Below are 14,751 nucleotides of genomic sequence, written 5' to 3' on the forward strand. Positions count from 1 at the left end.
TGTCAAAATAATTAATACAATATTGAAATATAACATATTATGGCTATTCCATATAAGAATAGCCTAAATTTGTGGCTTAACTTGTGTAATGAGTGATGGATTGTAAGAGGTCTTTTGCATCTTTTCTCACTGCCATTTCTAATCAAAGACCAGCTGCTGAGAGACAGTGAGCTTGGATTAGACATGAAGTCACTGACCGCTGAGGCCCATGGGAATCTAATCTGAGGCCTCTAATGTGCATTCAGTGTGTTCTAGTTAGACAGTTCTGAATGTACTAGTTTTGATCACAAAGTTACAGTCTCAAATAAGGGAGGTGAATACATCTTATCAATATATAGAAAGAAAAGAAACCATTCTGTCGGAACAGAACGGAAAAGACAAAAAGACTTCTAATTTTAATATTCTCGGCAATTTTACCATCAAGGTATCAAGGTAAACCAAGAGGAATGTATTTTCAGACATATTCTTCTGGCCTACAAGCAACTTTTATTTCCTATTTGGAACAGTAGCTAGGAAGGTAAAATTGCCTTAGAGGTTTCCATTAAGATCTTAGTAGAATATAAGCTCCATGAGTGCAGGAATCTTTGTCTGTTTTATTAACTGCTATATCCTCAGTCCAAACAAGGCACAGTATGTAGGAGGTACTCCAAAAAGAGATGATTAAAGACACAGTTTACTGCAAGTCAAGTCCTGTGGCATCATTGTTATGTCTTGACACTACAGTTATTATATGGAGGCAAATCAAATCTATTCAAGACGAATACGACACAACAAATGAGTGACAAGAGACTCTACTATTTCAAACCTCTACTCTTCAGCTATGAAGCAGCACCCAACTTCCCTGTATTAAAATTCATTCAGTTCAGTTCAGTTGCTCAGTTGTGTCTGACTCTTTGCGACCCCATGAACCACAGCACCAGTTGATTTTTTCTGTAGTACTTACTTATTAAAATGCATAGCGATAGTATATATAAGAGGGGTAAATGGAAAGCTACCAACATCAATACCAAACTACTCCCAAACTGGCAAGTCTACAATAAGGTGACTGTTTTCACTATATCTTCAAGCAGACATAACAATGGATGGGCAAAACAAACATAGGCCAGTTCTTATACCACTGGAACCATTATTTGCAAAGAGAGCAAGATCAAGAATCAAGGGGGGAGAGAAGAACTAACATTTGCTAACAGAAAGGTGCTTCCTGCTTTATAAACAGTATGTCATTAAATTTCCACAAGACCCTGTAAGTTATATACTGTTGATCCCATTTTATAAATGAGGAAACTGAGGTTTAAAGTACTAAAGTAAATTGCCTAAGGGCACAAAGCCAGTGGCTGGTAGAACCTGAAATTAAATCCGCTGTTTGACAAATTCTTTTTTTTCTACTGCCATCTTTCAGTTCAGTTCAGTTCAGTCACTCAGTCGTGTCTGATTCTTTGCGACCCCATGAATTGCAGCACGCCAGGCCTCCCTGTCCATCACCAACTCCCAGAGTTCACTCAAACTCACGTCCATGGAGTCGGTGATGCCATCCAGCCATCTCATCCTCTGGCGTCCCCTTTTCCTCCTGCCCCCAATCCCTCCCAGCATCAGAGTCTTTTCCAATGAGTCAACTCTTCGCATGAGGTGGCCAAAGTACTGGAGTTTCAGCTTTAGCATCATTCCTTCCAAAGAACACCGGGGACTGATCTCCTTTAGAATGGACTAGTTGGATCTCCCTGAAGTCCAAGGGACTCTCAAGAGTCTTCTCCAACACCACAGTTCAAAAGCATCAATTCTTTGGCACTCAGCTTTCTTCACAGTCCAACTCTCACATCCATACATGACTACTGGGAAACCATAGCCTTGACTAGACGGACCTTTGTTGGAAAGTAATGTCTCTGCTTTTGAATATGCTACCTAGGTTGGTCATAACTTTCCTTCCAAGGAGTAAGCATCTTTTAATTTCATAACAAATCTACCATAAACATAAAATGACTGCAAGTTGAGTCAGGGCTTAAATAGAAGGCCTGGGTAACCTACAACTGCATTTTGCATTAGGTGAAATACCTGAAGGAAACATTAATACCACCAAGATTTGTAACAACTAGTAACTGGCAATTTCTAGCAATTGATACTTTTCAATGCAGAAAATTCTATTAAAAACATCACCAGTGAAAGTATTTAAAAAATAAAATAATCCAGCCAAATCCAAAAGAAAATACTTTATAGCCAGATATAAAGCATTTAAATGTCATTTATTTCAGCCATGTTAGTTTGTTACAGGGATTAATATACCTCTGCATGCCAACTGTGGTTAGTGCCAGTAAAATGCTGAGAGCTGACAGAAAAATCTCTGGGTATATAAAACTTATATCTGTATTAGCATTCATTCTTTCCCTTTTTTTTTTCCGGTTGTGCCACTAGGCTTTGCAGAATCTTAGCTGTCCAACCAAGGACTGAACCCAGACCCTGGCAGTGAAAGTGCTGAGTCCTTACACTGGGCTGCCAGGGAACTTTCTGTACTACCATTCTTAAAGGATGTATTCTATTCACTTGCATGGACACACTTGCTATAACTTATTTAATAAATGTCCTTATTACTGGATGCTTATGTTTTCTTTTTGCTTTTAAACAATACAAACGTCCTTGTACATCTGTCCAATTTGTTCCTTTTTAAGATAAAAACTCAGAAGTGAAACTGCTAGTAAATTGTTAAGCATGCTCTTTAAAGTTTTCAATACATATTTTATAGCCAGATTTCAAAAGGAAATCATAACATTTTCTTTTTCAATAATGACATCATGTTATTTCAAGGAAATAAATTCAAATTCATAATGCATTAAATAGAAGCACAAAGGTAGCAAGATACTTTTCTTTAATTAAAAGCAACACTGATTTTTTTTAAGGCTATATTACATCAAAGTGTTGGCTATTTAACCAACTAATCTGAATAGGTATTTAGTTGGTGAAGTAAAAGCTATTTTAAAATCTGTTCTCATCTCACTTTAATAAGATGAAATAAATTGCCATACGTACTAAAAATAGTTCACTGTTCTGAAACTCAATGCCTGTTTGCCAGAACAATATTAGTGATGCATATTTTATGCATTCTTTCCCCAAATATGGCATGTGCCGTGCACAAAATTCCAAATGGAAGCCACCAGATAGTTGGGATAACACTATCCTTTTAAATATTTTTAAAAGCCAAATGGATCCAGTTACTGTCATAAAACAGAATTAATGAAACTGAGTACAGCAACCTTTTACTATTCATTGTTTTAACTGACCCAAATGATTTTGAATTTAGTTTTAAATTTTATACTGACATGTTCTCCTGATAAAAAGTCCTAGAAGGAATAATGAACATATTCCACTAAATTTATTTGCCAAATTTCCCTACACATAAAAATGACTTGACAACATGATGCTTTAAAACTTACTTTTCTTTTCTAAGGTCTGACAATTTTTTTATAGAAAATAATTAACAGAATAAATTACTTCAAGCAATTATAGGACTATTCATCACAAAATATAAGGTTCTACATAATCACTTTTGTTTAAACCAAACTGAGATGCCAGCAATTAAGATAATATTAAATATCATAACAAATATTAAACATACAATAACTAGAAAAAGAGAACTGAAAACATTTTTCATCTGTTTCAAACAAGATTTATACTCTATTTGATTAAAAATTTTAGATCAAAGCTGAAAATAATGCTGGAAGTGAGACAGAGATCACAACAAATCTTTAGTAGCTAATGAAACCTATTCCAAGATTTAAAAAACCCCACACATATATACCCATTTAAAAAGAAACCTTCCAATGAACATATCCTTCTTAAGACAGAACTCCAACTGTTTTATATTATTATCTGGTACTATTACTGGATTGTGAGCTGTAAGACATAAATTGATGGATAAAGTGCTATGACCTTGGAAATGTACACTAACCTTCATTATCCAAGAGTTGTCAAAACCCACAGAAAAATGCCACAGAAACCCCACAGAAAACAAACCTTTTGAAAGCTTTGTCTCTTCTACTACTTTGGTTAGGTGCCCCTCGACGATCAGCTTCTCTGCCAAAGAAAATAAACGTTACTATCCAAGCCCAAACTGAGCAGCAAGCACTTCCCTGAGCAGGGCAGTGTAACACATTCCATGACCAAATTTAAAGATGATAGCATTACTCCCATGACTAGGCTTGAACAAAAACTTGAACCTGGAAGGGGGAACTAAGAGAACTTGAACTGTACTAGAGGAATCCGGTTAATGCAGAAACCCAAGAGTAAGGAAACAATCTGCCTTCAGTTTTCATTAATTTTCGCCTTATTTTATTATTAAAAATCTTTTTTTTACCTTATTGTAATAGCCTTGCACTTTTTAAAAGACTCAGAAAAAACAAAGCAACACTCTTTAAATCAACAACATTAACTTGAAATAAAGGAATTCCAGGAAGGTATTTCATTTAGATAAAGAATACAAATCATACCAACAGCTTACTTTTCCTTATTGATAAAATTTAGCAGAGATGTCTATATGACATGTTTCAGTAAAAGGAATCATTTTAGAAGAGCTAACTATTTAAATAAATTAAAAAAAATTTTATGGGGCATTCATTCTCTGTATAATATAGTTTCTTTATCATTTATTTAAAGTTGATTTTTCATATTCTACCTTTCCAGTCAGGAGGATAATATATGTAGTTCTGTATATCCCATTATCTGATGATGTATGTCACTTGGTCTCCTTCAATTTACACTTTTACAATATTTGAAATAATTTCTCTATTCTTCTACCCTTCAACCCACTGCAAGTTGGTCTATAGCAATCACCCAACCACTGAAAGAGCTCTGAGATCACTCATAATTTTCATTTCATATAGGCTCTGTGTGGCGTGTGGCACTGTTTGCTCCTACCTCCTTGATAAAAAGAAAAGACAAAGTCATAAATTTAGATAATTTCAAAAGGCATTAATCTTACAAGATACATAATGTAGGATGTTTTATTCAGCCTCTGTTTTACCCCATTCCATTCCTGAAAAATCACTTCCCACAGACAACAACTTTTAACTTTTAGTTATTTCTTTTGGTATTTACATTCACATTTCTAAGTAATATATTGCTACTTCTTAACTTTTCCATTTTAGGCATTATTTACTGATAATCTATTACAGATGAGTAAGCTCTCATATTCTAAATAAGAGTTACATTTTGTCCACCTGCAATCAGAATTTATGACTATTATTTGCATCTGAGTTATATGCCATAATTATATTTTTCTTCTTATACAACATTTATTGTTTCTAGAACTTATAATGTCCTCTTTTGTTTTGCTAATTTTAAAAAATATATCTCAAACACAGCCCAAGTTCTTACAGAACCCTAAAACTCTCAATATCATCAAACATACCAGGCAATCTATCATATATTCCTGTTTCTCCCTTCCCCTAGTCCTTTCACCTTCCTGCTCTAGTCTGGGCTATATCCTGTGCAGAATTCCTTGCTCCCAGATTCCAAATATTGTTTTTGATTATTTATTTTTGGTTGCACTGGGTCTTTTGTTAACTGTGTGCAGGCTTTCTCTAGTTGCAGAGAGTGGGGGCCACTCTCTAGTGGCGGTGCATGGGCTTCTCACTGCGGTGGCTTCTCTTGTGGAACATGGGCTCTAGGCACACAGGCTTCAGGAGTTGCAGCACTCGGGCTCAGTAGTTGTGGCACATGGCCTGAGCTGCTCCAAAGCATGTGAAATCTTCTCAGACCAGGGATTGAACCTGTGTCCCCTGCACTGACAGGCATTTTCCACTGTGCCACCAGGAAAGTCCTCATCTTCCTATTTTATTTTAGTGTAACATTGCCTCTGATAATTTCTGGATAAGAGATGGACAGAAGGTAAAAACTTTGTAACTCTGCTCCTCTGAAAATGCTACTGTTCTATGCTCACATTTGATTGATGGTTTGACAGATACACAACTTCACAGGAAAACCTGTCATTCAGAATTAAAAAAAAAAATCGTTTCACTGTCTTCTAGCTTCAAATTGGAAGGTAAGTCTACTGCCAGTCAGACCCTTGGTCCTCAGTATGCGTGGTAGAGACTTCTGTGCTCAGCAGTGCCTGGTTTGCCTAACCTTTCTGGGCACCTGAGAAGACTGCACATTGCAAGTCCCTAACTGAAGAAGGTCCATGTGACTGGTTCTAGCCAAGGCGGAAGCATTTAAAAGAGAGCAAGACTTTTCTACACTTGTTCCTTTCCCACTCTAGAAACAAAGTGTTCAGATTAATCTCCATTCCTGAGTAACAATATGGAACAGAATGTTCTCCCTCACCATGGACATGTAGCATAAATGAAAAGGAACTATCTGTGAGGTCCCTGGTGGCTTATGGGTGGCTCAAATGGTAAAAAATCTGCCCACACTGCAGAAGACTAGGTTCGATTCCTGGGTGGGGAAGACCCATGGTGACGAGAATGGCAACACACTCCAGTATTCTTGCTTGGAGAATTCCATGGACAGAGAAGCCTGGTGGGCTATAGTCCCTGGGGTCGCGAAGAGTCTGAAAGGACTGAACAACTAACACTTCTACTTTCACTTTGGTGGCCTAGAGGTTAGGACTCTGGGCTGTCCCTGCCGTGCCCTGGGTTCAACTTCTGGTTGGGGAATTAAGATCCCACAAGCCTGTGACACAGCAGAAAAAAAAGTAAATGGTGAATGAAGCTGTTATGATTTCAGGGTTTATTTATCACTATATTATTATTTAGTTTATTATGATTAATAATACAGTATGAGATCCTTTGTTTCTCCTTGACAATTTTCAGAATCTTTTATCCCTGGTGTTCTTAAATTTCAAGAGCCTCAGTATATGGTCTTTTCTAAAAAAAAAACTGGGATTAAATTCACATAGTGTATCAATTTGAAAGTGAACAATAAAGTGGCATTTAGTATATTCACTACAATATGGAACCACCAGCTTTATCTGGTTCCAAAATACCTTAATCACCTCAAAAGAAAACTTCATACTCATTAAGAATTTTCTTTGCATCCTCTAAAATCTCTAACCTCAAAATCTCTACCTCTAATGTCTGTTTTATGTTTCTAAAGTAAGTTTCTACTCTCATTCTCTCTGTTCTTGTGTTTTATGTCTTCTTTCTTTTACTATGAATGGACCCATTCATCATACTTAATCAAAAGTTTACTGCCTCCTTTTTAAAACTCTTTTCATTTGGCTTCTAGGATACGACTCATTCCTACTTCTTGTATGTGCTTGCTCATTCCTTTTTTCTCAGGCTTTCATTGACTTTATTTTCTTCTGATTATGATCTAAATATGTATGAACAAGTCAAAAAGCAAAAAAGAATTTCATTAAAAATGGACAGAATATTTGAACAGAGATTTTTCCAAAGAAGATTTACAGATGGCCTATAGGTACATGAAGTCTTCCCTCGTAGCTCAGTTGGTAAAGAATCTGCCTGCAATTCAGGAGACCCAGGTTCAATTCCTGGGTTGGGAAGATCCCTGGAGAAGGAAATGACAACCCACTCCAATACTCTTACCTGGAGAATCCCATGGACAGAGGAGCCTGGCAAGCTACAGTCCATGGGGTCACAAGAGTCAGACACAACTTAGCGAAAGGCAATGCAATAGGCACATGGAAAGATGCTTAATATCACTAATCATCAGGGAAATGCAAACCAAACCCATACGATAAAATCATTTCACATCTGTTAAAACGGCTATCATCAAAAAGACAAGAAATAATAAGAATGTGGAGGAAAGGGAACCCTTGCACATTGTTGGTGGAAATGTACACTGATGCAGCCACTATGAAAAACTGTATGGAGATTCTTCAAAATATTCAAAATAGAACTACTATATGATCTAGCAATTCCACTTCTAGGTATTTACTTGAAGAAAACAAAAACACTAACTGGAAGAAAAATAATGCACACCCTCATTCACTGTAGCATTATTTACAACAGCCAAGGTAAGGCACCCACAGATGAATGGACATGTATATATAATGGAGAATCATTCCGCCATAAAAGAGAATGAAGTCTTGCCATTTGTGACAACACGGATGGACCTCAAGAGCACAGTGCTAAGTGCTAACACTAAGTGCTAAGTGCACACTAAGTGCTAACACAGGGCTAAGAAAAGTCACACAGGGAAAGACAAATACCATATGATCTCTCTCATATGTAGAATTTAAAACAAACAAACATACAAGTTCATAGATACAGAGAACAGACTGGTGGTTGCCAGAGGTGGGGAGTGGGAGGTGGGAGAAGTGAATGAAGGGAACAAAGGGGTAAAAAGGGGGTAGGCAAACTGTAGACTTCAAAAGTCATGTGTGAAAAAACTAATAGGTATGATCTGATGTAAGTTAAATTTTTCTACATGATCAAACTCACCATAAACAAAACTAAAGAGGAAGCAAACACGGGAAAATATTTGAAAAACAAATAACAGATAAAGATTATTAATCATTCATTCATCGAACCATTAACTAGGGGGTGCCTATTATGTGCCAGACACTGTCCCAGGTGTTGGAAACATTAGAATGAACAAATGACAAAATCCCTGCCCTCCTGGTTCTTATTCTAATGGTGCTGGGAGGGCAGGCAATAAAGAAGTAAACAGTATGTCAGAAGGCACTCACAGCAAAAAACAAAGCAAGGAATGAGGAAAGGGCCAGTGAAGAAGGCAAACAAGGACATGACACCTTCCAAAAATGAACAACAGAAAGTCAAATAACACGGGAAAGAAGGGCAAAGAACAGGAACACAGAACTCACAGGCCAAGAAATGCAAATGTCTAGTAAACCTGAGAAATCCATGGTCTACCCACTAACACAATACTACAGCATTATTTGCCCATCAGGCTGGCAATATACTGAATTTCAGTACTGACTGAGAGGGGGTGGGTAAATGAGTAGCTTTCTGTCCTTTCAGGGGAAGTGTAAGTCAGTATGATTGTTTTGTTTAGAGGGCAATTTGGCAGGAACTATCCCAATGCTGAAAGTGTAGGCCCTTTGACGCCACAACCTCTCTTCCGCACATCGCACTGGTAAGAGAGAGGCTTGTACGAAGCTTTCCAATGCAGCACTGCCTGCACTGGGGGAAAGCAGAGTACAAATTTTTATAGTTCTACCAAGCAGGAAAAAAATTAGTCTCTGAGAGCTCAAAAAAATTTTAATAGCATTAACTACCTGCTATACTTGAATAATTTCTACATATTGAGGCCTAGTCTCATTCTCGCTCTCTTCTTCCAGAACCCTGATGCCTAATTACTTCTCAAACATCTTCACCCAGAAATCTCACAGGAGCTTATCTCATCCCGCAAAACTGAATTTGTCTTCTCTTCCTTTATCTGGGATGAATCTGGTATCTCTCCTCTCCCATTCCATAGCTCTTCATGAGTGTCTCTATTAAGCTATACTGCATATATTTATTTATGTCCATTTTTACCATCATACTATAAACTCTTTGAAGAATATACTCATTACTTCAAATACTATACATCAGATACAGTGCCAGGTACTTTTCATGGATTACCAAGATAAATCTTTTAGGTCTAGTGAAAGCAGCAAGGTATCTTATTAATAATTTCTCAACACAATTGTGTCACATAATACAGGTTCTACAAATGCTTGTTATATTAATATAGCAAATAATGAAACAGAATGAACACAGGTTCTAAAAGCCACTTCAATCTTTCTCTAGGATGTTGAAGACTGAAGTACCACCTTCTTCAAAAAATTATAAACACACATTAGGGGTAATTTATTGCTCAAAACTCTATCATCCTTAAAACAAAATCTTAAGTCCCTACCACGATCTACAAGGTCTGTAAGCCAACTACAGCCCCACAGGGCCAAATTCAGCTTGTTGCCTGCTTGGTAAACCAAGTTTGATAGGAATATGGTCAGGTTCATTCATTTACATATTGTCCATGGCTGGTTTCCACCACAATGGCAGAGTTGGTACTTATAAAAGAGACCCTTTAATGCAGAGTCTAGAATACTATCTGTCCTTTTGTTTATTTCTTCAAGGCATTTTTATTGTTTTAAAACTCCTTTAGGCTTGCCTTGGGTTTTCATGTGGTTTTTCTCCATCTCACACACTCTTTCCCCAGACACATGTACAACTCACTCAGCTTAATCCCAAATATGTTCAAATCCCACATGCTGCCCTGATAGGTAGAAGAGTTCCAGAAAGACATCTACTTCTGCTTTACTGACTATGCCAAAGTCTTTGACTATGTGAATCACAACAAATGGTGGAAAATTCTTAAAGAGATGGGAGTATCAAACCACCTGACCTGCCTCCTGAGAAATCAGTATGTAGGTCAAGAAGCAACAGTTAGAACTGGACATGCAACAACAGACTGGTTCCAAATCGGGAAAGGAGTACGTCTATAAGGCTGTATATTGTCACCCTGCTTATTTAACTTAAATGCAGAGTACCTCATGAAAAATGCTGGGCTGGATGAAGCAGAAGCTGGAATCAAGATTGCGGGGAGAAATATCAATAACCTCAGATATGCAGATGACACTACCCTTATGGCAGAATCTCTTGATGAAAGTGAAAGGGGAGAGTGGAAAAGTTGGCTTAAAACTCAACATTCAGAAAATTAAGATCATGGCATCTGGTCCCATCACTTCATGGCAAATACATGGGGAAATAATGGAAACATAACAGATTTTATTTTGGGGGTCTCCAAAATTACTGCAGATGGTGATTGCAGCCATGAAATTAAAAGACACTTGCTCTTTAGAAGAAAAGCTATGACCAACCTAGACAGCATATTAAAAAGCAGAGACATTACTTTGCCAACAAAGATCCATCTAGCCAAAGCTATGGTTTTTCCAATAGTCAAGAACGGATGTAATGGTTGGACTATAAAGAAAGCTGAGCGCCAAAGAACGATGCTTTTGAACTGTGGTGTTGGAGAAGACTCTTGAGAGTCCCTTGGACTGCAAGGAGATCCAACCAGCCCATCCTAAAGGAAATCAGTCCTGAATATTCATTGGAAGGACTGATGCTGAAATGCTAATACTTAGACTACCTGACGCGAAGAACTGACTCATTTGAAAAGACCCTGATGATGGGAAAGATTGAAGGTGGGAGGAGAAGGCGACGACAGAGGATGAGATGGTTGGATGGCATCACCGACTCAATGGACATAAGTTTGAGTAGGCTCTGGGATTTAAGTGATGAACAGGGAAACCTGGCGTGCTGCAGTCCATGGGGGTCACAAAGAATCGGACACAACTGAATGACTGAACTGAACTGAACTGCCTTGATAGCTTAGTTGGTAAACAATCTGTCTGCAATGCAGGAGACCCTGGTTCAATTCCTGGGTCAGAAAGATCTCCTGGAGAAGGGACAGGCTACCCAATCCAGTATTCTTTGGCTTCCTTTGTAGCTCAGCTGGTAAAGAATCCGCCTGCAATGTGGAAGACCTGAGTTCGATTCCTGGGTTGGGAAGATCCCCTGGAGAAGGGAAAGGCTACCCACTCCAGTATTCTAGCCTGGAGAATTCCATGGACTATATAGTCCATGGGGTTGCAAAGAGTTTGACACAACTAGTGACTTTCACTTTCACTGCCTTATAATCTTCCATTTTTTTCTTCAATGGGCTTATCACTACTTGACATATTATTAGTCTATTAATTTTTTTTTCTCAAGAGAATGTAAATTCCATGAAGGCAAAGCTAGCTGTGTCTTGTTCATTTCTATACATCACAAAGCTAAAATAATGCCAGGTAAACACACAGTAGGGAGAAGGCAGTGGCACCCCACTCCAGTACTCTTGCCTGGAGAATCCCATGGACGGAGAAACCTGGTAGGCTGCAGTCCATGGGGTCGCTAAGAGTCAGACACGACTGAGCAACTTCACTTTCACTTTTCACTCTCATGCACTGGAGAAGGAAATGGCAACCCACTCCAGTGTTCTTGCCTGGAGAATCCCAGGGATGGCGGAGCCTGGTGGGCTGCCGTCTATGGGGTTGCACAGAGTAGGACACGACTGAAGCGACTTAGCAGCAGGAGCAGCAAACACATAGTAAGAGGCTTAATAATACTTGCTGGATGAATAAATTACGTGTTTATTTTTAAAGAGATCAAACTTGGAAAAATTATTTGAATATTTTCTTCATTCTAAAAAACTAAGGATTAAATACATTAAAAAATTTTGAACATTAAGTGCTAAATAATAATTACCTGCTGCTCTTATCACTACTGAAATTATTTAAGATTATATAATCAAATCCAGTGAATGATTAGTGCTCTGCAATTAAAATATTAAGGAAAAGATTATTGTTTTCAAAAAGGTTTCTGACTACTAGTTCTCAAACTTGGGGTGGAGACTTCAACTCTTTAGGATTACTCCAAGTCAGAGACCCCTCAGAGGCAAAACAGAACCTCCTTGTAATGATAACCGCAGGTCTTGAAAGAACTACTTCCCTTGGCACAACTGAAAGATAAAGATCTTCTTTTTTTAAAATAAACTCCCTCTTTTTGAGTGTTACTTTAGAGAGGTAATTATTCATTTTTTCCCTATTTTAAACCATATTTAGTATAAAACATAGCATCCAGGAAGGTGCATAAAGCACAATGGACAGGTGAATAAAGTCTTTTTTTTCTTTTAAAGAGAAAACATCTGAATGACTACAGCCCAAATTAAGAAACGGAACCTAATCACCACCCTCAAAGCCTTCCGCATTTGCTTTTCCAATCCCATAAAGGTAAGCACCATCCCGACTTTTATGGTACCTAATTTCTCACATTTCTTTATAGTCATACTACTCAAATATGTGTGACTAAATAATATAATTTTAGTGCTTTTGAACTTTGTTCATCCTATATTTCTCAGTGTTTTTTTTTTTTACCTATTTGAACACTGAAAATCTTTTGGGTTTTTCCCCCAGTTCTGAACTACTGTGAATAATGCTGCTGTGAACATTCTTGAATCTGTACCTGATCCATATACACATGCCTTTCTGCAGAGAACCTACCAAGAAGTAGAACTGATGGTTTTAATAAGTTTGACAACATTTGAGAACCACCACCAAAGCACTTTGTATAATCAAAAAACATGATAAAATTGTAAAAAAACCGTCAAATATTGTCAAAGACTGAATAGAACAGAACCAAATTTATTTCTTGGCTGATAAAAATATATGACATAGCATCTATATTACTATGTGGCACAGAATGAAAATGAGAAACAATGCAAACAAAAGAAGCTTAACAGGAGCACAGTTGTGCCTAGTTCTTCAAGAGCCATTTTCCTCACATGACAGCTACAACCAACTGAAAGCAGAAGATAAAACTCAAACAGCACTGACAATCAGATATGGGTGTCAGTTCCCTAGGGACCTTAAACAGAAAAGTAGAAGAATAAATGCCAACTTGGAGAATATTTCTAAATCTCAAAGTTAGGTTTCATTATAAAAAAATAATGTTATGACTAGGGCATCAAAATAATGTGCTTGGACCAAATCTTTTAAACAGTATGTATACTGGTAATTTAACAGTTAGACAATACTAGATTGTCAGAAACCTATTACGTTAACAGGAACAATAAAGCTACATCAATTAGCTTTCACTATCTTGAAAATGAGAGTAAAATGAAGCTTTCAACATGAAGGTCCCACTGACAATGATCTTCTAAACCCTGCCTTATGCTCCCTAGAAAGTTTTCTACCTTCTAGGTAACATGTATTTCTGCATATCAGGCATTACTTAGAGCACTTAGTAAATATGGTCTCATTTCTCATAATCCTATGAAATAGGTGCTACCATCCCATTTTATAAAAGAGGAAACTGAGGTTTGAAAAGATCATACCACCCACAGTCATACTGCCAATGAGGGATCAAATCAGAATACATAAACGTTCCTTTGATCCAACTCTAAACATCACAAATAAAAATGAGCTAAAGTTACCTAGAAGGTCATTAAAGGTAAATACAGCTTAGGAACTGAGATTAGAATTAACATCAAGATATAACCAGGGGACTTCTCTGGTGGTCCAATGGTTAAGAATCCACCTTGCAATACATGGGACTCGTGTTTGATTCCTGGTCAGGGAATTGAGATCCCACATGGAGCAGCTAAAACCCATGTACTCCAGAGCCCACATGGAACAACTACTGAGCTTGCCCGCCACAACTAAGACCCAAGGCAGCCAAATAAATAAATATTTTTTTTAAAAGACAGAAAGTAAAAATTAACAAATAGCATTCAACAACAAGCTGATAATTTATTTCCCTTCAGAGAACAGCAGCTCACATAGTAGAAAGAAAGCTTTATTATTACTGCAAAGACTGATTCTGAGAGGTTGCAAATTTTAATAATACAGACTTTCACAAGGTTATTACTTTCTGCAGCAAAAATTACTTGAAGCAAGTCCCACTGTAGAAGATAGTCTGCTTTTCTATAAAAACAGTTCCAAAAGCTATTTGTCTTAAAACCTAAGAATAAAGAAAAAAAGAGGAAACAAGATTGGAATTCAAGGATAGATTTAAAATTAAATGAACCAATTTCAAGAATACAGAAACAGATTTTTTTTTTTAAAGGAACATTCTATGTATCAAAACATTACTGGCATGAATTTAAGACTATCTTCTGTGCACTTATATTGAGAAAAAATCTGGCAGAAATATTGGAAAGCTAGCTGACTGGGGAAATGGTTGGTACAAGTAAACAACGAATAAAAACCTTCCAATATATCTTAAGTTGAACAACTTCTCTGAGAACAAAGAAATA

General features: G+C 37.3%; 1 protein-coding gene across 33 annotated transcripts in view; it reads right to left on the reverse strand.

The window, feature by feature from the left end:
- The window catches only part of SLMAP (sarcolemma associated protein), a 152,434-nt gene that overhangs the window by 24,737 nt on the left and 112,946 nt on the right, over positions 1–14,751 (reverse strand). For 32 of the 33 annotated variants that reach the window (XM_061396563.1, XM_061396554.1, XM_061396560.1 and 29 more), the window contains one exon: positions 4,003–4,062. The exons of the other annotated variant lie outside the window; for it this stretch is intronic. In XM_061396563.1, the coding sequence (XP_061252547.1) occupies positions 4,003–4,062 (60 nt within the window). The remainder of the gene's footprint in view (positions 1–4,002; positions 4,063–14,751) is intronic. 33 annotated transcript variants of the gene reach the window in all.

The sequence above is a fragment of the Bos javanicus genome, chromosome 22 (genome assembly GCF_032452875.1).
Source record: "Bos javanicus breed banteng chromosome 22, ARS-OSU_banteng_1.0, whole genome shotgun sequence".
Lineage (NCBI taxonomy): Eukaryota > Metazoa > Chordata > Mammalia > Artiodactyla > Bovidae > Bos > Bos javanicus.